The 25,403-nt window shown below is 42.8% G+C and overlaps 1 protein-coding gene across 1 annotated transcript in view; it reads left to right on the top strand.

Moving 5' to 3' along the window:
- The window catches only part of SP3 (Sp3 transcription factor), a 61,565-nt gene extending 59,297 nt beyond the window's left edge, over nucleotides 1-2,268 (top strand). The window contains exon 7 of the mRNA XM_054562497.1: nucleotides 2,121-2,268. Within this exon, the coding sequence (XP_054418472.1) occupies nucleotides 2,121-2,203 (83 nt within the window). The 3' untranslated portion in view covers nucleotides 2,204-2,268. The remainder of the gene's footprint in view (nucleotides 1-2,120) is intronic.
- Nucleotides 2,269-25,403: the final 23,135 nt, after the last annotated feature.

Here is a 25,403-nt window from a genome sequence, read left to right as displayed (position 1 = left end):
TAAATCTCTACATCCCTGGAGATGGGAAGTCTGTCTGTATTGTGTAACGGTTGCTCAAGTGACGCTGATAGACACTCCTGAATTAGAATCATTTAAATAGAGCAAGCATCCCCTTAGCATCTGAATACTGACTGCTTCATCCCTTTGTTTTTGTTTTATTAAACATTTTATTGTCAATATGGTTAGAAATTTGGGGATATTAATAACATTTAAAATGTATGTAGGTAATGCTCTCAGTTTAATGCCATTAACTTGGTAAAAAGTGTTTTTAATGTGAAAGGACTATTTGTTTCACTAAATAGTATGTTCAAAACTTTTTGCCATGCATGAATACTAGTATTTTTTGTCTGATAATGAGCACAAAACAAATTGATCGATATCTTGGGAACAAGATTTGATATTTTAGTGTTGGAGACACAAAATTATATCAATTTTGCTCCTTTGTTCAGATAGATTTACATGTCATCAAATGTGTTGTAAATTTATACTAGTGGCAGATGAAAAGCGCTCTAGAAACTTAGAAATCTTCATGGAGAAGTTTGGGGAGCTCAGGCAGAGGAAATGGCATTGGCAAAGGTACAAGGGCTCTGTTTTCTGTGATGGGGAACTTGTGAGGTGAGAGACGGAGTGGCAAAGTTTTGGAGCAGGGGCTGTGAAATTGCAAAGGAGTTCAGAATTTAGTCTTTACTAGTGATTCTTGATCTTTTTTGGGATCATAGGTCTTAGAAAAATGCACCTTAAGTTCATTCAAGTACATGATAAAATACTGCCTGCGCATGTTTGAACTAAGGTCTGAACATTTGAAAACAGCCACACTCAAGGAACTGGTGAGGAAGAGGAGTCTTTAAGGAGATTCAAGTCATAGAAAGTGCCAAGATGGTGACAACCACCAAATGCAGTAGAGAGGTTTAAGTCGGGACGAAAAGCGAGAAATGGCTTTTGATTTTGGTAATGAGTTGCCTGCTGGATTTTGTAAGCAGTTGAGATTATTTTGGTAAGAGTTAAGTGGATGGAGGGCACAGGCGAAGAGGCTGTGGAGGCAGGAAGCATAATACTGTTTGGTCGTGAAGAGAAGAAAGATGGGCAGATGTGTGGCTTAGCCAGGACTGAGGAAAGAGGAAATTGTTGGGAATGTCTGATTTAAAAGTGACACATTGATGAATATCAAGAAAATAAGAGGAGAATGCAAATAACTGCTAAACTACCCAGAGGTAAATGCATAATAAAATTGGAGGTGAAATTTTTAAAAAATGCATGATATGCTGCCATGTGACATGCTTCATACCATTTCATTATATATTTAAGGTACAATTTTTTTTTTAGTGTTAAAAATAATGTGCTGAAATGAGGGTCTTTATTTCCCTGAACCTTTCCTCCCCACCTCCCAGCTTTTAACTTCTCTTCTAATTCCATATCAAACTGCATACTAAATGTGTGATAATGGGTAGATTTCTTGCCTAAAAACCTAATTGTCATCATTATAAAAGGGATAACAATAGTGCCCATCAGGATTGTTGTGAGGATTAAACTGTAAGCATTTAGCATAGTGTCTGGCTCATAGTGCAGACTCAATAAATGGTATATATATTTTTTCACATCTGTTTATTAACTCGAGATTTTATTTTCCTGTAGTGAAAGGAGTAGTAGTTCAGAGTTTCTCTTTGGCTGGTTCATGCTTTGATTTTCTTTTTCAGAATAAGAGATAGTTTTGTTTTTAATGCAAAAATGTGGAAAGTCAACAATAGAATTTAAATTGATAGTGAACAGTGTATCTGAAGTGACTGCATCTTAGGATGGAATAAGAAGAAAAGAAGCACCAAAAAAAGAAAGTGTCTTGAAGAAATTACACCCTGGTGTGGAATTCTGTCTTATTTTAAACATTGACAAGAGCCAGCCAAAGAATCTTTAGGTTCATTTCAATTGACAGATAAAATTTAGCTCTTAGTGGTCCCAATCTTAAGTTGGAAAAGACCATCAAAGAAATGCAGCTTGCTTTTCCAAAAAAATGTCTTAAGCCTCCAATTACTAGACAACAGGGAAATAAAGTGTTAAAGAGTAGGTAACTTTACGGTATCTGCCCAACTGATGTCCTGTGTTTTGAATATTCCTGCTACCTTCAGGGATGAGCTGTTCAGATGATTGGATAAGGAATGGACATCTGGTCAAATCTGAGCCAATTAAATGGTTTCTCCTGAGAATTTGAAATGGGAAAGCTGACGTCTTGGGAGGTTGCATTTGGAACATGCATGTGAAGCAGAAGGAATAAAGCAAAGATGAGAGACAACCCCAGAAGAAAAAGATGAAAATGGCTGCCTGAATTCCTGATAACTAGTTTTTGTTCCAGTGTTTTGTGCCTGTTTGCATTTCTTACCTCTGGGTTCCCTAAGAGACTTAAAACCTTAGAGATTGCCTCACTTCCACCTTTAGTTTTGTTTTTTCTTAAATTTGGGAGGCTGTTATTTGCTACCTAATACCAACTAAAACATACGAGATACAGTTCTTTCTTGCATGAAATACAGTGGTTTGAAATAGTTGATGACTTGGTCCTGCAGAAAATACCAACAAAGAGTCATGGTGAGTGCCGGGCCAGTCAGGTTTTGATGAGGGTGAATTTAGTATAGAGCCTGAGTAAGTAGGGTGGACCTTGAAGAGCCAGTGAAATGCTCCCCAGAGAACTGATTCAAAAGGCTTAGAAGTCCATCTGCAGTCTGAGCACACTCTTTTCAAAGGACCGTGTCTGCTTGGTCTTAAGAAATGACTTTCTGGCAACAGTAGCTTTATAGTTAATATCTCACACCACATGGTCTTCTCTTTATCTTTTTGTTAGGTATTTGGGCTCAGGTTTTGTTTGGGCCTCACTTTTAATTGTGTAAACCTGATTTCTTAGTCCACCTCACACCCTAATCCTCTAAAAATTCTTAGTTAGTTGGATCTTTTAAATTTTTACTCTTGATAACTTGTGGCTTTTTCATCTTGAGTCATTTAGTGATTTTCACAGTATAATGTAGTGCATAGGTTTTAGACTTGGCACACTGGGGCTTGTGTCCTGGCTCTGCCGCTTGACTAGCTGTGTGACCTTGACTACTTTTCCACTCTGAGCCTCAGTTTTCTAATGTGGAAAGTGGAGTTAATAGTAACAACTTCACTGGGTGATAGAGGAGTTTAAATAGGTTCATGCATGTAAACCACTCCCCACAATGCCTAACACACGGTTAAATATTAGTAAATAAGCCTTGGAGAAATCAATGTTCCTCCTACACTTGGAAATAATTATCCCCATTCTGTATTAATGTGTTCATTCACTTTGATCCACATAGTTGTCAGCAAACATTTATTAACAAAATTGCTAGCATTTGTATTGTGCCTTTTTTTATTATGAAGCATTTCAAATGTACAGAAAAGAATATAGAAGATATAACAAATACCTGTGCATCTACCATCCAGCTTTTGCAGTTAATCATTTTCTAAATATTGCTTGTTTTCTTCAAAAAAGAAATTATAACTATAAAGTCTGTCTCTTCACTCACAGAGGTTATTGCTGCTCTGAATTTGGTGTTTATCAGAATGATTCTATGAATGAATTTATATGCTTATTATATGTGTGCATATATAGGATTGTTTTCATGTTTTTGAAACTATATAAATGGCATCACATACTGTACATAACTTTTTGGCACCTTTTTATTCACTTTTGAGATGTATCCATGTTAAAACATCTCTAAATTACTCATTTTAAATGCTGTAGTTCACTGAAGTAGTGTATCACAGTTTATCCATTTTCTTGTTGGTGCACATTTAAGTTATTTCAAATTTTTCGCTATTATAAACAATGCTATAATGAAATACTTGACATGTTTCCTTGTGCACGTGTGTGTTTCTCTGAGGTATGTATCTGGAACTTCAGTCACTGACCTATTGGATATTCTTACCTTCAAATTTACCAGGTATTGCCAAATTGATCTCCACAGCATACATGCCAAATTACACTCCTGCCAGCAGTGTATGGGAGTTCACATTTTCCAACACCTTTCCCAATCCTTGGCCTTGGCAGATACTTCTTTCCAATGAAAAAAATAACAATTTTATTTTGGAATTTGACAAAGTGATTTAAAATCCATCTGGGAGAAAAGCCAGTGTAAGAAGTTAAAAAGGAATCAGAAACACTAAGCCATGTATATATAGAGATTGATATCAGTAGGCTCAACCAGACAGTTGCTAACTGCATCAGAAACAGTGCATATTTTTCTTACTAGTTCCTTTTTTTTTTTTAAGCTTTCCTTATTTTCCTTTTTCTTAGTTTTAATATTTTATTTAATTTTAGAGAAGGGACAGGAGGGAGAAGAGAGAAACATCAATCGGTTGCCTCTCGCATGCCCCTAACTGGGGACCTGGCATATACTCTAACCAGGTATCGAACCACCAACCTTTCCGTTTGCAGGCTGATGCTCAATCCACTGAGCTGCACCAGCCAGCACTCCACCTTTTAACTCATTCAACCCCTGCCCTAGTATGGTGCTCCCCCAACCTCTCACTACAAGGGTCGCTTGGTGCAGCAGGCAGCCCTCTTAGGTCAAATGTAAAGAAGACTCAAGCCAGCTAGCTGCCTTCCCTGCTGTCACTTCATCGAGGGACTGGGGGGTATAGGCTACTGCACTATGTGGCCCCTTGTCTCTCTGCACGAGGCTCTCGAGCTCTCCATTCCCACCCCAATTCAAGTAGTTGATCAGGCAGTCAGCTGCATGAGCAGACTTCAAACGGGAAATGCTTTCTTAAAGTGGCCCCAGTACTGCCACGTGTGTGTGTGTGTGTGTCTCTCCACGTGATGGATGTGAAGTGATAACTCCTGATTTTGATTCTTATTTCCCTGTATGATGGTGAGGTTGAGCATATTTTCATTGTGTATAATCCATTTCCTCTGAAGGGTATTGCTCATTTGAATCCTTTGTCCTCTTTTGGGCTTATTTGCACTTTTGCATTGATTTTTAAACATTTTAAATAAATTCTGCATACATATTTTAGAGATACATGGGTTGTTAATATCCCGGTCTGAGGCTTACCCTTTAACTTTGTTAATAGTGGTGGTGGGTGGGTGGGTGTGTGTGTGTGTGTGTGTGTGTGTGTGTGTGTGTGTGTGAGACATAGAAGTTTTATTGAATCTAAGTTGAAATTTACTTTCTGAAGAAATTCTCTGGTGTCATAAAAAATATTTTCCTCTAAAATTTTATGATTTTTTTCCCTTTAATTTATCTTATTAGTCCACTTTGAAATACTATTGCTCGTGGTGTAATATCTCTGCTTTACAAATGGATAATCAGTGGTCTTAGCAGTTTACTGAATGGGCCAACTTTCCCCCACTTGTTGGAATGCTACCTCTGTCATTTATCGAGTTTCCATTTGTGTGTCAATTTATTCCTTTATTCCTTTCTGTCTTTCCTGTGCTGAGACCATAAAATAACTACAATCCATATCTTTCAGGTTTTGACATTTGGTGGGCAAATCTCCTCTACCCACCCCTTAACCTGTCCTTCAAAACAGTTTTGACTGTTCTTGAGCTCTGGCTCTTTCCATGAGTTTTAGGATGAAATTGTCAAGTACCATTGAAGAGTCATGTTTGGACTTTTATTTGCATTACAGTGAGGTTATAAATTAATTTAGAGAAAGAACATTATCTTCCTACCCATGGACATTCTTTATCTCCATTCACTGAAGCCTACTTTAATATCCTCATAAATTATTTTCTATTTGAAAGGTCTTGCATGTCTCTTCTTACATTTATTCCTATATAACTTTAAAAAGTTGTTACTATGGGGAATAGGCTTTTTTGAAAGTTAAATGTGTAAATCAGTCAATGCTGGACTATATAAATGCTTTGATTTTTGTAAATTGGTTTTGTCTAACAATCCTACATCTTTACTAGTTTTAGTAGTTTGCTGTATAAATTCCATACAGTTGTCTATGGAGACAGTTATATTGTTCAAATAAGAAAAACTTTATCATTTCATTTCCAATTCTGATACTTCCTTTAAAAAAAAATACTGCATTGGCAGCCTAATGTTAAGTAGAAGTGGTGGTAACAGACATCTCTGTCCTCTTCCTGACTACCATTTATTTTTCTTTCCCACATGTAGTCTTACTTGATCTTCCTGATGTTATGAAATAGGCAGAATAGGCATTTTCTCCATTAATAACTCAGGCTCAGATAAAGTATTACGGAAAATCATAGCTAGAAAATTCTAGAGAATGTGGACTCAAACCCAGATCTGACTTCAAATCCTGTGTGATTATCCCAAGTACCACATCTGCCTTCATAGAATTTATAGGATTGATGGCATTTTTTTCCTTCCTTCAACAAACACTTGGGATAAAATGATCAATTCATGGTTTCTGTCATGAAGGATATACTAAGGGAGGCGGATGACATTCTCACTACAATACTTTTCTGACTTTTAAAAATAAAATGGGTTTATCTAGCTTCCTATAGAGCAACATATTCCCTTTTGTTTCAAAGTTTGGGGAAGAGTAGTTTTCTTTTTTTTCTTAAACATGATCCTCTAAGAGCTACAGCATACCCCTGCTAAGTGTCCACAGATGCGACATCTGGAACATGGCACTCCAAGCATGCGAGAGTTGAGCGAAGGCCCTCTGTCTGCTTGGCACAAGGTTATACACATAAGGGCAGCTCATAAACCTTTTATGACAAACAGAACGTAGAGGCTTATTTGCTCAGGCTCTAGTGTGAAGCTCAAGGGTAACTTGATAGGCCAAATTCATGGTAGGAAAAAGCAAAAGTAAGAAGTTGCTTGTGGGGTCTGTTTTTCTGGCCCATGTCTCCTCAAATCTACTCTAATACTGGAGACAGTGAGTCAACCCTGAAATGGAAACTAGAGACTACAACCCAGTAACGTGCATTCAACTGACTTTCTAGTCACAGTTGGGGGAGAACGAAAACATACTATTTTGCCCTGTAGAATCAATTATGTGACTGATGACACCGCAGAAGGGGCAGTAGGTGTAAATACCATCTGCCTCCAGGGGCCTCTTATTATCTGGGTTCCTTTCTACCGTGCTGGTTCCCATTTCAATTGGCAAAGGATAAAGGGACATTTTTTGAGATACTCTTGTGTCCCAGAATTTAAACTTCAGGACGCGGAGGAGAGTTTTGGAGAAAGGGGCAGTGAAGAGCAGCTGGAGGACTGCATGGGAGGCTCGGGCAAGCCCACCCTTCAGCATCGAGTGCTGGGCGTCCTCTGAACTGTATGTGAAGAACCACTTAAGTTGTTCATGGAGGCAACTTCTTGCTTCTTGAGCCAGCATTATTGGAAGGTGGCCTTTTGGACTCCAACACAGTGCGATCATACCTCCTCTGCGCTTGAGGCTTTGCCCTAAAACTTGAGAGCTGCTGGGAGCCAGCGGCAAACTAGAAACCCTCTTATGGTGTTGCTCTGGAAGGGCGGAGAAAACCAGCCCTTTGCAGACAGCCATAAAATGAACAGAATCACAGTGTGGCTTCTGTCAAACTGCTAGACAGGCCTTCAGCTGCAGGAGGGCCTAGCGCATGCTCGTCATTGATCTGTAAGAATCAACAGCACTAGGTTGCTAACTCCTTTGTTTTCAGCAGTTTCTTCTGCCTTAATGTCCCGCTTGCAAGATGGGCAGGCAGCGAGGCCAAGTGAGGTCGGGGTTTGGCTTGTCTCGCTGTCACCCACTCCTCACCTTCACAATTAGCTTCTTGAAAGTTGTCCACGCTCTTTCCACTTCCTCTTCTACTTTCTTCAATTTATTCTCATGTGGTTTCTGCCCCATCGCTCCACTGAAAATGCTCTTGAAAAGGTCAACACTTATTCACATCCTGCTTGGCCTCAAGAGGGTTCCGCTCAGCTGGCCGTTTTCCCCTTCATGAAGCCCTGACTTGTACGGCCTCCGTGACCCCTCTGACTTTCCTTCTGCCTCTTTCCACTTCTTGTCTCTCTCCTCTGCCAGCTTTTCTTCTCATACCACACACGTAAATGTCAGATTTTCCAAAGGCTTGATCCTGAGCTGATTTCTCACTTTACCTTTTTTTTTTCTTTTTTTTTTTTTTTTTGTAAAGAATGGATGACATTCATTCTGGGAATTGCCTTTTACTTCAGACATGGAAAATTTCTAACTTTTCTCCCTCCATTCCTCACTTGAGTTGCAGCCAAGATACTGAGCTACCTATTTGGCCCCTCTAGTGGATGTTTCCCAGGTGCTTCAGATTTTATGTGTTCAAAGCCTAATTTCTGAATGTCTGCCCCCAAACCATTATTTCCTTAATGAATAACATCATTATGTGATCTAAATGCTCATGCCAGAAAAGTGAAAATTAACCTTGACAGCCCTCTCCTTCTCGTCCCCCATATGGGTTCCGTTGACAGGCCAAATGGTTCAAAAGGCTGTGGCTCTCTCTGCATCCCTGTCAGCAGCCTCGCCCGCAATATCCTCTAGTTTGGGCTGCCCACAACCCCTTGTCTTAACCCCTCCTAGGCTGCTCTCCACATAGCAGCCCAGGATGATCTTTAAAAAATTTTCATCTCCTTAAGGCTCTACTGGTACTTTAGGTGGCATCCTGAGTCTTTGCTGGGCTCTGGTTGGTCCTCGGCTGACTGACAGCCCCTCAGATGAGTCAGCCCCATGCGCTATTCTGCAGCCATGCTGCCTTCTCGCACATCCTTGGGTATCCCTGTTCCTTCCAATCTGCCTCTGGGCTCTGTATTCTGTCGCGGCTGCATTGTGACTTTTGTTGGTTCTGGCACTTTGGCCTTATGGGCCCCCTCCTACATTTTTGAAAAATTCTATTTTATGACTATATTGGCACAAAGGTTAATATAATGTACGGTGGGTTCATTTTTTTCTATCAAGATAAAATTCAAATACATAAAGTTGCCCTTTTAAAAATTTTATTTTCTTTAATTGATTCCAGAGAGGGGAGAAGGGAGGGAGAGAAAGGAGGAGAGAAACACCTATTGGTTGCCTTCTGCACGCGCCCCGACCAGAGCCTGAACCTGCAACCCAGTCATGCACCCCGTGACCCTTTGGTTTGCGGGGCGACACCCAAGTGACCGAGCCACACTGGCCATGGCAAAATCGACCATTTAAAAATGTACAGTTCATTGGCATTAATACAGTCATAATGTTGTGCAGCCACCACTCTATCTATTCAATAGTTATAAAATATTACCTGAAAAGGAAACCCTGTACCCAGTTAAAGAGTTGTTCTCCACTATGCACTCCCAGTCTCTGAGAATCACTAATCTGCTTTCTGTCTCTCTAAATTTACTTATTCTGGACATTTTATTTATGTGGAATCATACACTATATAGTCTTTGTGACTGGCTTCTTTTACTTAGCATAATGTCTTGGAGGTTCATCCATACTGTAGCATATATCAGTACTTCAGTCCTTCTTATGGCTGAAGAATATTGTATTATGTGGATATACCACATTTTGTTTATACATTCATCCCCTAATGGGCATTTGGCTATTGTCAAGAATGCTGCCACAAATGTTTGCATGCAAGTATTTATTTGAATGCCTGTTTCAATGATTTTGGGTATATGTATACCTAGGAGTGGAATAGCTAGATTAATCTCCTGATTTTAAGAGAAATTAAAAATATTTTCATGGACCCCTAAACTTATTGTGGACCTAGCCGCTGTGCCTGATGATTAAGTGGACCCTGTATTCCCTTCTGCCTGAGGTGCTTCTATTCATTCCCCCTGCACCAGGAGAGGGGCAGCCCCGGCTAGCAAAAAGTCCACTGGGGAGACCCTACGGCACCTCGTAGAGCAGACAGGGCCCACCGAGTAGGCTTTATTCTTATTTCCCATTCCAGAGAGAAATACGAATTGATGGCAGTAGTGAGTCTGAGCTCACAGCAAAGAACTGCTCCACGCATCTGCAGTCGCCTTCGTCTCTAGCTCCGCCAGCCATGCCATGTCCCCAGCTCCCGATGCCAAGGCCCTCTTGGTTCTTATGCTTTCACCCCACTCAGCTGTCTCCGTGGGGACCCTAACCTGAACAAAAGAAAAATAACCAATCCTCCTACTCTTGAGTGTAGCACTGGTGGTATGTGATAGTAAAATATAACCTAGTTATACTGACCTTATGTTTTCGAGACCCGGGGGTCATGTGCTTGTGTTAATTGGAGTCTGGGGTAAAATCCAATCTGCCATCATTTCATGTTCTTTGCATCAGTATACTTCTTTATGCTGACATTTGTAACAAGAGAAGATTATAGTCAGTCAGGAAAAGTCCCTACCCATTTTTTTTAGTTAAACCCACAATATTTTCCATTCCCCCTTTTAATTATATATGCTCTGTGGTTTGGGTAAGTAGACCACATTGCTTGCTGCCTAAATTATTTTCCAACTACCAAACTGCTATGTCCCTGAACACATCCCCAGATCATCTCCTACATATTTTTAGGTAAGCTGTCTTTTAGGATATAGAATTATATCCTTTATTGTGATATCTAATTATAGCATCAATATCTATACACCTTTTGTTACAAATATATGCTAATTATTTTTCCTGTTTTAAGATTATTAAAACAACTCTGAGGCATTAATGGGTACTGTCAACAGAGTAAATATTGAACAGAAGATTAGGGTGGGAAAATCCAGAGAAAAGAAAGTTTCTGTAGGTTAACCTAATAACTTTGTACTTGCCATGATGCCTCTTAATATACTTTTGACAGTTAGTAATTGGTGGATTTCCCTACCTTCCTTTTAATTATTTTTGTGACATCAAGTGGGTCATTATGAAGCCCAGATACTCAGTAATCTTATTTTATTTTATCATATCAAAATTAGCTCCACTTGGGGATGTGAAAATGGGATTTGTCAGTACTTAGCAAATGTTTCTCCACGCTGGAAAGTTGCCTTGACTTTTGTCAAGAGCTCAGGCTGATACTAAATACCATGGTAATACAAAATGGCTAATGGGTCTGGAAACCTGAGAACTATCATGACTTTAAAAAATTATGCAAGGAGGAGAAAGAAGGGCTTTCTGAATCCTAAATACTGTGAATTTCCCCAACACTCGAGATAAACTAGACACAAAAGTGTTTCCTCCACCTGTTTGATAATTTTTCTCCCCTCTAGTTTCACTTTCATGTTACATCTTTCACTATGATTTATACGTCTGGTTTTAATTTCAGATTTTGAACATGGGACTTGAACCCTGAACAATCTCGAGTCTCAATTATAAGCCCTGTTCATTGGAATCAATTCTATCCAGTAACCCAAAAATGTACGGGAAGACAAGAAACACTGTGAAACTCAAAAAATAAAATCTGGGCTGTGTAAGTCTGGCGACGGCAAGTCTAGTTAGTTCTTTTGCTCATCAGTTTTGGGAACCTGGATGAAGAAGGTGTGTATCTAGGGGTACAGTGTTCGTGACATGCCTAATTAAGATAATAAAGCAGAGCCTATCAAGTCTTGACCAGAGTTAATTAGCTCTCCCCATTATCTGAGGTTTCATTACCTTCTAAAGTTTCTCATGCAAAGCCTCGCAAGCAGTGTTTTATGAACAAGTTGTAACTATTTTTATGGATTTTAGTGATTTAGACTGGATTCATGACCCACAACCATATTTGCCATTATGAGTAATATAGACTTTATTTTTGCCAGATTTTGTTCAGTGAATATCAATTTTTTCCTCCTTTGAGTAGTGCTTAAGAATGATGTTTCAGAGTTATTTTTATGTGATTTTTTTACAACTGAAATGAAAATGAAAGAAGATTTTGAGCTGTGAACTAACCGTTGCCCCTATTTGAGATCCTGGGGACTGGGAGTTCCCTTTTGGTGTCAAGGGCCATAGGGTTGTGCCCCAAACATTACGGGGGAATAGGAGAGGGTCATTTCAGCCAGAGCTGGGGCTCGTGAAAGGCTTCCTAGAGCAGTGATGAAAGCTGAAGATGTCAAAGAATTGGATAGAGAAGAAAGGCCAATTGGGCAGGAGACCTCACTGTTTCCTCTGGGCTCAGCGGAGACCTGATTAAGTATAGTAGGCAGTCACTAAGTATTCGTTTCATCATTGAAGAAAGAGCTACAATGTTCTATCCTTCCCAAGTATCCTGCTTGCATTTAGCAGGGCCATTTGGAGACACCATACTTTGACCCTATGCAAATATTTGGGACAGGAGCAGGCTATTGGGAGGGAAAACTTAATGGCAGATAGTGTCTCAGATCAGAAGCTCCTAAGTGGCTGCCTCCTCTACATTCAGTACCTGCATCATGTCGTTGATTGGAAGACTGAAAGAAAAACCAAAGGAAATAAATGCTCGTGACAATCTCCTAAGGTCCTGTCAGGAGTGGAACTTGGGCTCTGGTCTGGGCTCATCGAGGGTGCACAGTGATCAGTGGAGGTGACAGCAATTTTGGTAGCTCAGTGGTCCAAAGCAAGCCTCAGCTTTGCCCAATGGCCAGAGGAAAAGCCGCAGAAAAGAGCTTGGGCAAAACCCAAAGGAGCATTTGCTTATTATCTTCATCAGGTAAGATACTCTGAGGCCAGAGGGGACTTCCTCTGGTGCTCCTTAGAGAGAGATAATGTACTGATTTGTTACTGTCTCTTGTCAAAATACCTTGGATGCCATCCTGCAAAGTGACACCATTCGGAAAGCAGTAGGGAAAAGTAACTTGCAGGGCCCAGTGATTTCTCTAACTTTGACTCTAGAATTTTGTGCAGTAAATAATGTAGCAGAAAATAGGGTAAAGATGTTTTGTTTTCGATTTTCATTGAATAGGTGTCTGGTATAATGGAAGCTTCGTCCGTTGCCCTTTCCCTGTAACCACCCTGAATGTCAGACCAGCACACACACAGTTTCCAGTGGAGACTTTGCTCCGTAGCCCTGTTGCTGAAAATAATTTGATAACTGCTGCGAAGTTCTTTCCTCAGTTACAGCCTCCTGTCCTCTGCCTCCTGCCTCCTCCAAAACAAGCCTGAGTGTCAGGAGAGTGACTTGGGTGACAGTGGCCTGGGTGCACAGTGGAGGGAGAAGGCAACGAGGTCCCTTGTCACATTCCCCACAGTGGAAGTGACTGTGTCACCAGGAAGTAGCAGCATGCTTGTGTCCCTCAATAGATGAAACAGGCTTGAAAATTTCTTTAATGCAGGGCTGCCGCTGCAAAACATTTGCAACAGTTAGGGAAAGGCGTGGCTCTGGGAGAGGCAGCCCCCTCCAGGACGCAGGGCTTGGCAAGGGGAGCTTGGGCTGGATTTCAGTTGGAGAATGATATTTAGAACCCAAGATCTGGGTGGTAGGTGTGCTCATTACCACTGGGGTGTTGTCATATCTAGGCCTCCTCAGAAGATAAGGCTAGGAAATCCACTAACTCATGCATGAGCACACAACTGTATTTATTTCTGTGCCTGTCTGTCTGGATATACAGGGTCAGGCACAAATAACGACGCTTTTTTATTACAGAATCTTTTTTAAAAAGATTTTATTTATTTTTAGAGCGGGGAAAGGAGGGAGAAAGAGAGGGAGAGAAACGTCAATGTGTGGTTGCCTCTCACACACCCCCCACTGGGGACGTGGCCTGCAACCCAGGCCTGTGCCCTAGACTGGGAATTGAACCGGCGACCCTTTGGTTTTCAGGCTGGCACTCAATCCACTGAGCCACACCAGCCAGGGTACAAAATCTTTTATTACAAAATCATAAGCATGTAATTCTGTAACATAACAGTATCACACCCAAGCACACCATATACCATTTTAGGTGAAATATTCTAATTAACACTGTAAATTATTACACCCATATTATTACCCTACCAACCATACTCAAGCAGGTGTTACTTCTGCTGGACCCTGTATATTTAAAAAACACAAATTCATACTAGGACCTCCAATTCCAATCCAAAATCTCAAGATTGTTTAGTTAGCCTACATTCTTTCCTTATTTTTAACTTCTTTCTCTGACAGAAACGTGCCTTTCTTTATCTACAGTATGTTTACGTATTTGCTCAACCCTAGTAAAAATACATACTCACCAAATCCCTGAGCTATGCTCTGTAAAACCTCCCCTTCTTTCCCGACCCTGCTTTCTTCTGTGTAAGCCTCTCTCTCGGCCAGGCTCTCCCCATGGGGCGGCCCCAGCATCCTTGAGCTTACATTCTCCAATAACCCTTGGCGAAAGAGTGCTGCTTTCTCTTTCCTAGGAGTTCCGGGAGAAGTTTCAAGATGTGTTCTTCCTGGACTGACAGGATTCAGTGTTCGTCCTTGATCCATTTGCTGTGGCCAGAGGACGGGGACAATTTGGCTGGCCATGCCTGAGAAACGTCCGCGCCTGAGCCTGGGAGGGGTGACTGTCCTACTCGATCCACGGGGAATGGAGTATATAAGGGATATTTCACAAAAGGAAAATTAGGGTTCAGTTTTCAGAAGAAAGGGAAATAATTCTGGGCATGTTCAACCCACGCATGTCCATTTGTGCCATCAATAGGACAGCACTGTCCATACTGCAAGGCATTGGGATGCAGAGGAGAGATGTTCGTATACTACACAGGTGTGAATGACCACAAAAAGGTGAATTTTTAAAAAATGTATGTATAGTTGATAGGAAAAGGAATATTGCTCCAATTTAACAAGAGTTATTGCCAGCCTTGTTCGCTTGACCTAACAGGAAGAAATAAACAGAAGCTTGATAACTTGAATATTTTTTTGTCCAAATTCATGCAGACATTATGATATGGCTTCTAAACTCTGTTTCATTTCAACATGTCACACGTTGCCCAGGATTTGGGCAGCTGCCACCTTGTGGCCAGGAATGCCCCATGAGATCGGAGGGGCCCGCTGGGCTCTGAGTTGCTGCCCGCCGATTGTGAGGTCACTTTTTTATGTTACTAATCAAATGGCTATAGCTTAAAACTTTTATACAGTAGAAAAATTTTGAAATTCAGTCTGTTCTTGCAAGGTCAGAAAGACACAGAAAACTTAAATAAAAGGTAGAGGTTGTTTTTTTGTTGTTGTTTTTAAGATGTAGAATTAACAATTGCTATTTAGTCTTGGGTTATAAATTTATTCTAAATCATTCAGGATAGACCTCTTTGGGATTATACTTGCTCTGATCGCTAGCCCTAAAAAGAAACCAGCTCTGAGTTTGAGAGAGACTTCCAGGGACAAATGTGGCGCTCTGTTAGCCTCATTGGAGGCAGAACCAGTATTTTCCTTGGTTTGCTCAATAACCATGCTGCTGACTATCTCTCGCTCTTTCACTGCCTTTGGTCCAAGAAATACTTCACTTACACAGAGAGAAACTTTTTTGGTTAAACATTACATTTCATTAATCTGGCATTCTGCTGAAAATCACATTTTAATAAGACTTTGCATCTCCTATCCTCTTTTAAAAGTCATCTGTATCTTTAAAGGGGGCTTGTCCCTTCCCCCAGCACCCGCCATGAGTACTTAGAATGTATCTACCATAGAACACAACAGTTTTTATGCAGCTACTCAGTGGTTTAATCATCATGCAAAAACAACATTGCTAATCTCAACAATCTACATGGATGACAACTCATTGAAATAACTATCAATTAACAACATAATTGTCACTTATACGTTGCCAACATTAAAATAGGCAATTGTTACTTCTATGAGGCTTTGTGCTTTTTTTCCCTCCTTCTCTTCACAGGGTTTAAATATAGGGCAGGGGCCTGGATTGAAACATTTAAACTGATGACCAAGTTCATTGTTGTTTTAATCATTGGATCATCTTTCTTGATGGGTTCTTCGGAAGTGAAAACAGTGGTGCTAGTCATAAAATTTCACGGCAGGCTTGGTGGGTCAACTGTGCTTTGGCTCTGAAATCCCTGTAGCATCAGATGTGTTGCCAGGTCTATATTCTCCTTAATAGGGGGCGATTGTAGACAGATTGTGACGTGTGATTCTTTCCTATTTTGTTCCATCAAGACTGCGTCAAAGAAAAACCAGCCTCCGTATGAAGGCAAAGTCCACTTTTGCTAAAGCAAGCTGAAAAGAAGTTAGTTTAGCATCATCATCAGGATAATAGCCTCAGTGTCCTCCTGTCTACACTGTTTCAACATGGAGCACCACCCCCAGCTTCTGTGAGTGGGTGCAAAACGAACAGAAGGAAAAGAATCGGATTCGGTGGAGGAAGGGCCCTGTGAAGACAAAAAGTGCCACGCCCCCCGGATGTGTTGCATACCTCTTGCTTGGCAGAGACAGGCATCAGGGTGGAAGCATCTCCCCCCTGGTCATGCAGGAACGATAGCAGGAAGAGCTGCCTAAAGCCAAGACTCCAAATCGTGATTGGGCCCACGTTGCTGCATGGTACGCAATCATGTCCCATGAGCCAGGCCCTGGAACTCGCTAACATAGGAACCAGGTCATAAATCCACAGGCTTTGTTGCATTGGGCCTGTTACCTGCACTTCATCAGGTGGTAGTTCTCCATTTAAAGACGCAGGTTTGACTTGGAACGTGCAAGGCTCCCGCTCCCTCCTGAGGGTCAGGAGAGAGCACAGGCTTTCCAGCCAGAGCCCGGGGGCCGGAGCAGCCGTGCTTTGAGTTACTGCCAGAGTTGGCCAGGTCCCTTTCTCGCCTCTTTAAGTTCTTACCTCTAAAGTGATGAGAGCAATTCCATTTTGCAGGGTTATTTACAGGATTGAGTAAGTTGACACATATAAAGTACGTGGTGCATTGTTGGTGCTTACAGGTTGCTGGTCACCATTACTTTAAAAGAGACAGCAACAAAGACACTTTAACCTAAAAATATTTAAGTTAATGAAGTAGCTTGGCTTCTTTGACCTTAATGAAAGGGAATTTAAATTCTTAAAAAATTTTAAAAAGTCATCAATTAGTGTTTACATTTTAAAACTTTTAATATGCAGTGGGCTATGGTTATTAACGTGCATATACCTTCATTAATTATCAACTTCTGAATCAGGCTTTCTGCACAACTCAGTAGGTGCTCTTTGTAAGTGAGCCAGTTTAGCAAACAGACGGCACCATACACAGGTGGCGTTTATAATAGTATAGCAACTATCCTTTGTCTTCCCCTTGTGGTTACACCATTTGACTGTTTATAGTATAGTCAGCATTCCAAAGACAGCAAAAATTCCCTATTATACTAATTTAACAATCATGTCTTACTGAGAGAAGATAGGGCTCTACTCTTCATGCCCATTGGCTTAGGGTTGTGGGGGGGCACTTTTCAGTTGCCAAAGAACAAGGTTTCCAATTATTTAATGTTTTGCATGTTTTTCTTCTCTAAGTGCCTCCCTTATGCCAGCCCATCATTGTGCTTGTCACACTTACTGCTTCTCTGCTTCTAGACGTGTGCATGCTTCTCCAGCTGTGTGGGAGACGCACTTCACCTTGTGGCCCCACCCTTCAAAGGTTACGTCTGCTGCATGGAAGAACGGTTGACTCTGCCGATAGGGAACGTCTCATTGCACCCCTTTTCCACACCATCTGTCTGACCTGGACCCGTTCCAAACACTACGGCTTTGCTGGCAGAATGGTCTTCCTGCTACAGAAGTTTTGTAATCTACTAATTGACAGGGTAAGGAAAATTTATATTTGGGTTACAGCTGAAAAGTTGGATGTTTCTTTGATGGGGATTTAAATACTGACATATGCTGCATTGGTTTTTGATTTTCGGCATTCCCATTTGTGCATGATCACGCACTCTCCCCTGTGTTCTCTGCCTCATTGAGAATATGGCATCCTTTGGAGAAGAACGTCAATATGATCTACCAGAGAATTACCCTCTACTTAGTTTACTCATTAAGCAATGATTTTATTATTATTATCTCTTTGTAGTATGAGACAGATGGCAAAGAAAGAGTTTGCTTTATTGAACAAGACGCAGTATCGGGCATGGCAGATCTCCCTGAATGGTTAATGCCTTCGGTAAGCATTCTGTCTCATAATTATCTTTACTTTTGTACAGGGTCTGGTCCTACACTCAGCTCTTAATTTAAGTGTGAAGTTGTTATCAATTCTCTTTCTGCACACATGAGCCGAGGGCAGGAGAATCCCAGAGAAGAAAGGACCATTAAAATCGTGCTGTTGAAGTTGACATTTGTGGTTGTTCTTATCCTGAAATTGTGCTTTAAAACGCAGTGCAGACTAACTCCACATTAGTGAGTGTGGTTATGCTTATCAATCCAGACCCACGTCCCTAGAGCAAGATCATCTCTGCACAGAAGCCACATGCATGTGCTGGGGGCACTGCACATGTGTGGTATGATGCCCTGCCTCTGGTCTCCGTAGGCCCCTCTCCCAGTTGCGGCCCCTCAACTTGCCCTCAACAACGCTCAGCATGAGGAAAGATGAGAATAAAAGAGGATTTCTTCCTTACCTTTGAAAACTTCAAAGACATTGTTCCCAATCTGGTTCTGATGATCCAAGTCTCAGTGCAAAGCATACATAAATATCTGAAATCCGCACACTGATCGGAAATAGTTTTTGGAAAGTCGGATTTAATCCCACGAGCCAAATGATCACTACCAACAGTGATCAGGAAAAACCAAAGTCCACAGCAAATTTTAATTTAGCAAATGCATAAAATGTTCAAAAGAGCAGAGGTCTCATTTACATTCCTCCCTCTTATATGGGATTTTCTTCTATATTAGTAATTAAAGGATGCAGGCTCTAGAGCGCAACTGTATCACATAATAGCCATCGGGGACACGCTAACAACTTCCTTGAAGTAACGCACACTAGGGTGTTTATGGTTCAGTGTCACATAGACTCTCTTTGATCTAAATTAGGATTCATTGGCAAACTCACAATAGGCTCCACATGTACCCCTCTCAACCTCTTTCTTTTAATCATGGAAATTAGAGATGGAAAATACCCATTAAGTCACTTAGTCCACTTCCCTGCCAGGGTGAAATTGTTGCCTGTGATACATGGGTAAGGCTTGGTCCAGCTTAAATTTAAATGTCTCAGGGGATATGTAGGCTCCTGATTTTATAATTTTCCCCTTTCCCTGAAAACTCGGGGAGGGGGGAAAAATATAAAACAGAGGAAGGGATTTCCTTTGCTCCCTATGGGTTGGAGGTAAATGTCAGTGGGTGAGTGAATGTGTTCAGATGGTGTCAGCTTTCTGGAAACCACACCCCTTCCTATGGCAGTTTCATTACTCATAGGTACACAGTTAGATTCAACCCGTGTCCCCAGCATGTTTTACTCTTCAGCTCAGTGGAACTCTCCAAATTCCTGGACGGTTGCTGTAAACTCAGGCGAGCAAGCACTCTAGGCCTGGGGAGGGGTGGTCAGGGGGAGGGAGGTGAGGCCCAGCGGAGGAGAAGCCGTCTCTTTTAAGCTTCCTGGTTGATGGGTTATAAACTGCACAGGCCCTCGTGGTTAGAGTGTGATGTCACTTCTGTGGTGTGAGCTCATGAGTGGAACACTGCCAATCCTACTCTGGTGAGTGACCAGCTGAGGTATTTTTATGCTTTGAACATTTGGCATCTGAAAGATGAGAAATGTATGCTGTTGCATAATGAATTCTCTCCCTGACTCATGTTCAGCAACAGAAGACTGTCACTTAGCATCTGCCCACATCTCCAGCTGCTGAAGTCAGTTGATGAGGAAGAAGCGTCACCCCCGTGACCATTTCCCCACTGGGATCTCCACGAGACACAGGGCAGTGGCTGGGATGAGGCCTCAAACAGGAAAGGACGAGATTTGTTTTTGGGGTTTGCTTCAGACGCTTCCTTTTAGTCTGCTACAGTCACTGGTGAGATTGCACTAACCTGGGAAAATCTGACAAGTGGACCTGTCAAATTCTGAGGCAGATGTGTGGAGTTCTTATTCCCATTATCAAATGCAAGTCCACCCCCACCCGCTGTGGGCTTTATTAAATAGTTAACTTCCCTAATGTGTTTGAAGGAGGATCAAATTTGCAAAATCTGATGTACAACAATGTCTTAGGAAGATGCCTATCCTGGTTTCTATCAGAGAGAGGGTCTTTGGGACCATCTTTATTAACTCTGCTTTCACAGAGACATTTTCAGAGCTTCTACAATGTACAAGGCATTTCTGAGATGATTCTTATTTTAAATGCTCCTGGATGGTAATAGATAATGGCTCTTAAGTGGGAAGAAAAATCAGAATCAGTTAGAAGTTGGTGGTCTAGAATTAGAATTCTACTGAATATTGTTCTAATGTTAGGGCCTGTACTTTGCTAATGGAAATCTCAAATTTTAAGACATGACAGAGGCTGCTTGTTGTTGACCCAGCACCCATCCTCCCTGATGTTTAGTGCCTGTTCCCCACCCTCCACACCGGTGCAGCCTGGCCAAGGAGGTGTCTGGGGGGTGATGGGGCCCCCTGCAGCATGTAGTCGAGGGCACACCTCCCCCATTTCTCTCGCTGCCCGCCTGGGAAAGGGACGTGGTGGCTGGGGCTCCAGCTGCCACCTTATGTCACAGGGATGAAGACCATATCCTAGAGGCGGCTGAAGGTGGCCGGGCCCCAGATAATGTCCTGGAGCTGCCAGCCCAACCCTAAAGAACCTGCCTCGGGGCTTCTTCTGAAACCTAGTGTTAAAGCCACTGTGTTCTGTCACCAAAGCTATCACCAAACCTATCCTGATTTGGTAGATACTTACCACCTTGAAGTCTAAATATTTCAGATTCAGTCAATAATCATTGCCAGCTCACATTTACTCCTCTGAACATGACCTTGAAATATTTGGAGAGATGAGGCCATGAAATAACTTAAAACGTACAGATTCCCAAATATATGAATAGCTAAAGTAACAAAAGGGACATTGAGAAAGAGTTCTCATTCAGTTTTTTGTATATTCTGTTCACAACAGTAGGAATGCACACTCTCATTCCATAAAGGATTTAATGAGAACACAGGCCAAAAATATTGGCAGGGTAAGTAAAAACAGAGTGAGGGCCAGGAACAGAGTGAGTGGGAGGGCAGGACCAGGGAAGGGTGAAAACGCAGAGGTGCAGGACGACAGGCTCCAAAGGGGCGTTTGTACACGAGACCAGCGTGGTATGGGGAGAAAATACATTGGGATGCTCAGTCAGAGGCGTTTTTCGTCCTAAAATGAGAGGCATTGCAATGCAGAGCTACTTCCCACACACTTGTCACGTCTTCCCTCGGCTGGCCCGGGACACTTCAGGTGTCCAGAGGAAACCTGAGCAGATACCCGCACCCGGAGAGGCCATGGAACCTCCTCGCTTACTGGGTGCTCTTGGCAGGCTGTGACACCTTGCTTCACACGTGGGACCAATGCCCGGGTTTCTGCTTTATAGCATCAATTTATGTACAGCCTCACAAAAGGACAGTAGCTTCAAAATATGCCTGCACAGAAATGGCTGACGTGGCTTGTCAGTCTAGTGTTAGCTTCAGGCGAAGAGGAGGACGGCAGAGCTGGCCCTTCCCGCGCTCCTCGGACAACCTCCTTGTCGGCTTCCTTAAAAGTAAATATAAAGACAGTTCGGTCTAGTAGCGGCTGAGAGGGGCTAAAACAATTTTGAAATTATTAGGAGGCCCTCTGAAATATGGATTTATGTCCTCAGTCATGAACAATGAACTTTGGCCTCTATGTATATTATGCTTTAAAATATCAAGTAATAATATATAATCAGGTACATGCATATAATTTATAAATAAATAGATAAATAACCATTTATTAGGGGGTTGTCCTTAAATTTTTTCCTGTGGAGATGGTGAGAAAAAATAATTTGAGGCTCCTGGTATAAGCCACCAAGACCCATACTGCATTTGGATTTCAAGTTTGACTCTGAGCTTTGTAGCTGCTTTAAAAATTGAGACTGAGATCGGGGGGGGGCGCCGTACAGACATACTTTTCATCCTCAAAAATGACAAGATATTACTTCCCCAAGGTTAATAAAGCTTTTCCCAGCTTAAAAAAAGTTTTTGTTTTTTAAATTTGATCTTTTCTGTGGGGACTTGGTGATGCAAAGAATATATCCCCCCAATTTTCCCCATTGTAGATACCGTACATTTCCTTTGACTTCTTCACGAAGGATTTTTGATAAATGTACACAGCAAAAACACCTAAATGCAGCTCAAGGGAAGGGCAATTCAGCCAGGTCCCAGGATACCACCGCCCAGTACCTCCCTTTCCAGTGGTCCTTCCAAATCCAGACTGGCTGTAGAGTAAGTGCGCCCTTCTGTAATGGTCGCTTCCCCCAGCAGGGGTTTGGGCTGGCGCTGCTGCTGGCCGTTGGCCTGATCTCAGGTTCCCCGGTGAGGGCTGGAGTGCTGGCCGCCTGCCGGCCTGCCGTTCTCGTTAGGGCAGAGGCACATGCAGGGGAAACTAAACGGGGAGGCTACCTTTTTGAGACCACAAACGGAATGCCCTGACCTGGGCAGAGAACCGCTCCCCATGCGCCAAGAGAGTGGTGCTCAGGGCAAAGCCACATCTGATGCACTGGGGCCCCGGCTGGCAGAGCAGGAACCCCAAGGGCTGCACTTACCATCTGTCCTTGTGATTCCCGTGTCCCTAATGTGGGCAGCCAGGTGGAAGTGTGCCCCACTCATGACCTGCATTGGATTTCGGGCAGAGGGACTCTCGAATGCTTCCAGATCTCAGTGACTGCTTTCCCTCAGCCCTGACGCGCGTTTCTTGGGCGGTCACTGGCCGGTCAGGAGCAGGAGACTTAGAACCAGGCCACTGAGTTTTGAACTGGCTCCACCATGTCCTAAATGCGAAATCTTGGGAAATTTACCTCTCTTCTCTGTGCCTTAGTTTTCCTATTTGCAAACAAACAAACAAACAAACAAACAAATAAAGATGAAAGTAGTATTTCATAACAATGGGAATTAAATGAATTCACACCTGTAAACCCCTTAGGACAGTGTCTGTACCATAGTAAGTGCCCAGTAAATGTTAGCGATTAATATTATAAGCAAAAGGACACTTAGATATATATATATATAGATATATATATAAAATCATGGGCTCTAGAATCTGGCTCTCTGGAGTCAAACCTTGATTCTGCCACATGCCACTGTGCGGTCTCCTCGGTTCCTTCTTGGCAGCATGGGACTAGGGCTGGCTCCTTGCCCGGGGGGTTGCTGTGCAGGTTACATGAGGTGGCACCTAGAGTGTGGTCGGGACAGGCGCCCTCCAGTGAGCACTGGGTTAAGTGTTGGCTCTTACTACTGGAAATGCTGGTCAATACCTGGAATCTTTGTAATGCTAACCTTCAGTTTTTAGGTGGATTTTACATGCAAAGAGCTCTGTTTTTACTGGTACCCTGTAACTATTAGACTGATGGGTTGAGGCTTCGCTTAAATTCAAGCCAGGGCCCCTCACCCACGTGCCTGACATAGGCACTGGCATTGGAGGCCCCCTCTTCTTGTGCTCTGAGTTCCTTCAATCTGTGTAAAATGATTGCCAGAGCATTGCCTAAACAAGATATATCTGCCCCTGTTTTCTTTACAGTTTTTTTTTCCTTTCCAGAATTCGGTTAACATCTCTGAAGCAGCAAACTCCTGGTTTGTTTTCACTGTATCCTACTGAGACGCCCAGTTCTGCTGCAACCCTCTGACATTCTTGTGGGCTTTCTTCCTCTCCCTCCTCCCTCCTTTCTTTTCCCTCCTCCTGCTTCCTTGTCTCCCTCCCTGGTTCCCGCCCTCCCTCCCCTTACACCGGGTGACATTTTCTCAGAGGTTGTCAAAACTGTGATACTCTTGCCTAACAGACTGAAAACTTGCACCACTAAAGCAAAGCGGTGAGCTGCTCCTGTTGTTTACAGAGTGGGTGCGTTTTTCCTAGCTCAAATGTGAGGTTTGAGACAAATTTGGATAATATTTTAGGAACCTCTTCCCCTTTCTTCCTCCCACTCTACCTGCCAGGTTCTTCACATGCAACAATTACTGTCCTCAGCTTCCAGACAGAGCCCCAGGATGGCCTTGAGGTGGAGCAGGGGCGGGGCGGGGGGGAGCCCTGTCTTCCGGATGCAGGTAGATGGGCTTATGTTGGTGGTCTAGTTGAGACGTCTGGGACCTCATTAAAGATGGGTTAAGGAGAATGCCAAAGAGCTTTTTAAAAATTTAAATCTCTTAAACCACAAAAACCTTATGCTCTGTATCTGCAGCATGTTAAACCAGGACTCATATTTGGCTGTACACACTGGTGTTTGAAGGTGGAAATTTGGCCGTGCCCCCTGGTGGACTGCCCCAGGCCCACGCCCTCTGCCTCACCGTGGCTGCTCTGGACCCCACAGGAACCCTCTCATTTTGTCCCCAAGATCCAGAACATCACACCTGGATTAGATCAGATGGTGAAGTTAAGTTTTGAGGTGCTTCTCCAGGCTACAGATCTGGCCCCACCCACCCTCTGGAACCCTTCATCTGCCCTCTCAGGGTGTCTTTCTTGCCCCCCGCTGCCGTCCTTGTGTAGCGTTCACATCTGGAGTCATTCAGCTTCCCAGCCAATCCCGTCCTAGGCTGTTTACCGCTGCCTTGGGCAGCCTCTTCCTACTGTCCCTCCCTACTCCTCCCCAGAGGCCTGAGCAGATCTCTGTGTCAAGGTTGCCCACTGGCCACTGTGAAATGGAGTTGCTGTGTGAGGTAAGAAAAGAAAATGACCAAAGCCCTGAGCCTACTGGAACCTCTCGAGGAGGTGAGCTCCCTCTTTCTCCTCCCCCGCTGCCTTCACTCCCTCTTCTCTTCACCGTCACCATCATCGTCATCATTGTGCACTCAGGGACCCAATCTACTCAATAGCTATTTACCCAACCCAGTTAGGGAGTCAGATGGTAATCATAAAATGCTAATGGTGCTCACATGAGTTCAGAAAGGGCCTGGGGCATGGAGGAGAAGCTTCATCTTTCCTCTTTTGGACTATCCACTTCTTGCTGCCTCTTGAAGAACATTCAAAAGGATGAGTGTGTGTTCTCAATTCTCCAGTGACTTCTGGGAAGCAGCTTCTCCTCATTTCATCACCTACCAGATAGTCAGTCTCCTGCTGGGCCTGCCCTTTGCTATCCCAACCTATTTTCTGCATTTCGTAGTTCTTATCTTTTCTGGCAAGTCCCCTCTCAGGGGCTTTGTTGGGTGATTTGAGAGTGGTTCCTAAACTTCTCTACACACTGACATTTTTACCAGCGATGTAGGTGGTGAAACAGCTCCAGGTGTTACTGGCAAAGTTAGACCTTGGGTCCTGAGCCAGACAAAGAAAGAATTCAGAGCCAAGAAATCAAATTATAGGAGAAAGTTTATTTGGAAAGTTACAGAAGTAGTAAAAGTGAGCCATAGAAAGAGTGGGCTAAGGAAACAAGTCACAGAGGCAAAAGAAGGGCCTGTGGAGCTTAGGAGAGAGAAAGGTGTGGGCATGCCCCGGAGAGGGAGAGCAAGGGCTGGGCCCTTCATCTTGAGGGTTTTACAGACTGGGAGTTTAGGGAGAGGTCTTAGGG

Source organism: Pteronotus mesoamericanus, unplaced genomic scaffold (assembly GCF_021234165.1).
Source record: "Pteronotus mesoamericanus isolate MK-2021 breed Mesoamerican mustached bat unplaced genomic scaffold, CSHL_Meso_final scaffold_651, whole genome shotgun sequence".
Taxonomy (NCBI): Eukaryota; Metazoa; Chordata; class Mammalia; order Chiroptera; family Mormoopidae; genus Pteronotus; species Pteronotus mesoamericanus.
This window is presented reverse-complemented; position numbering and strand designations above follow the sequence as displayed.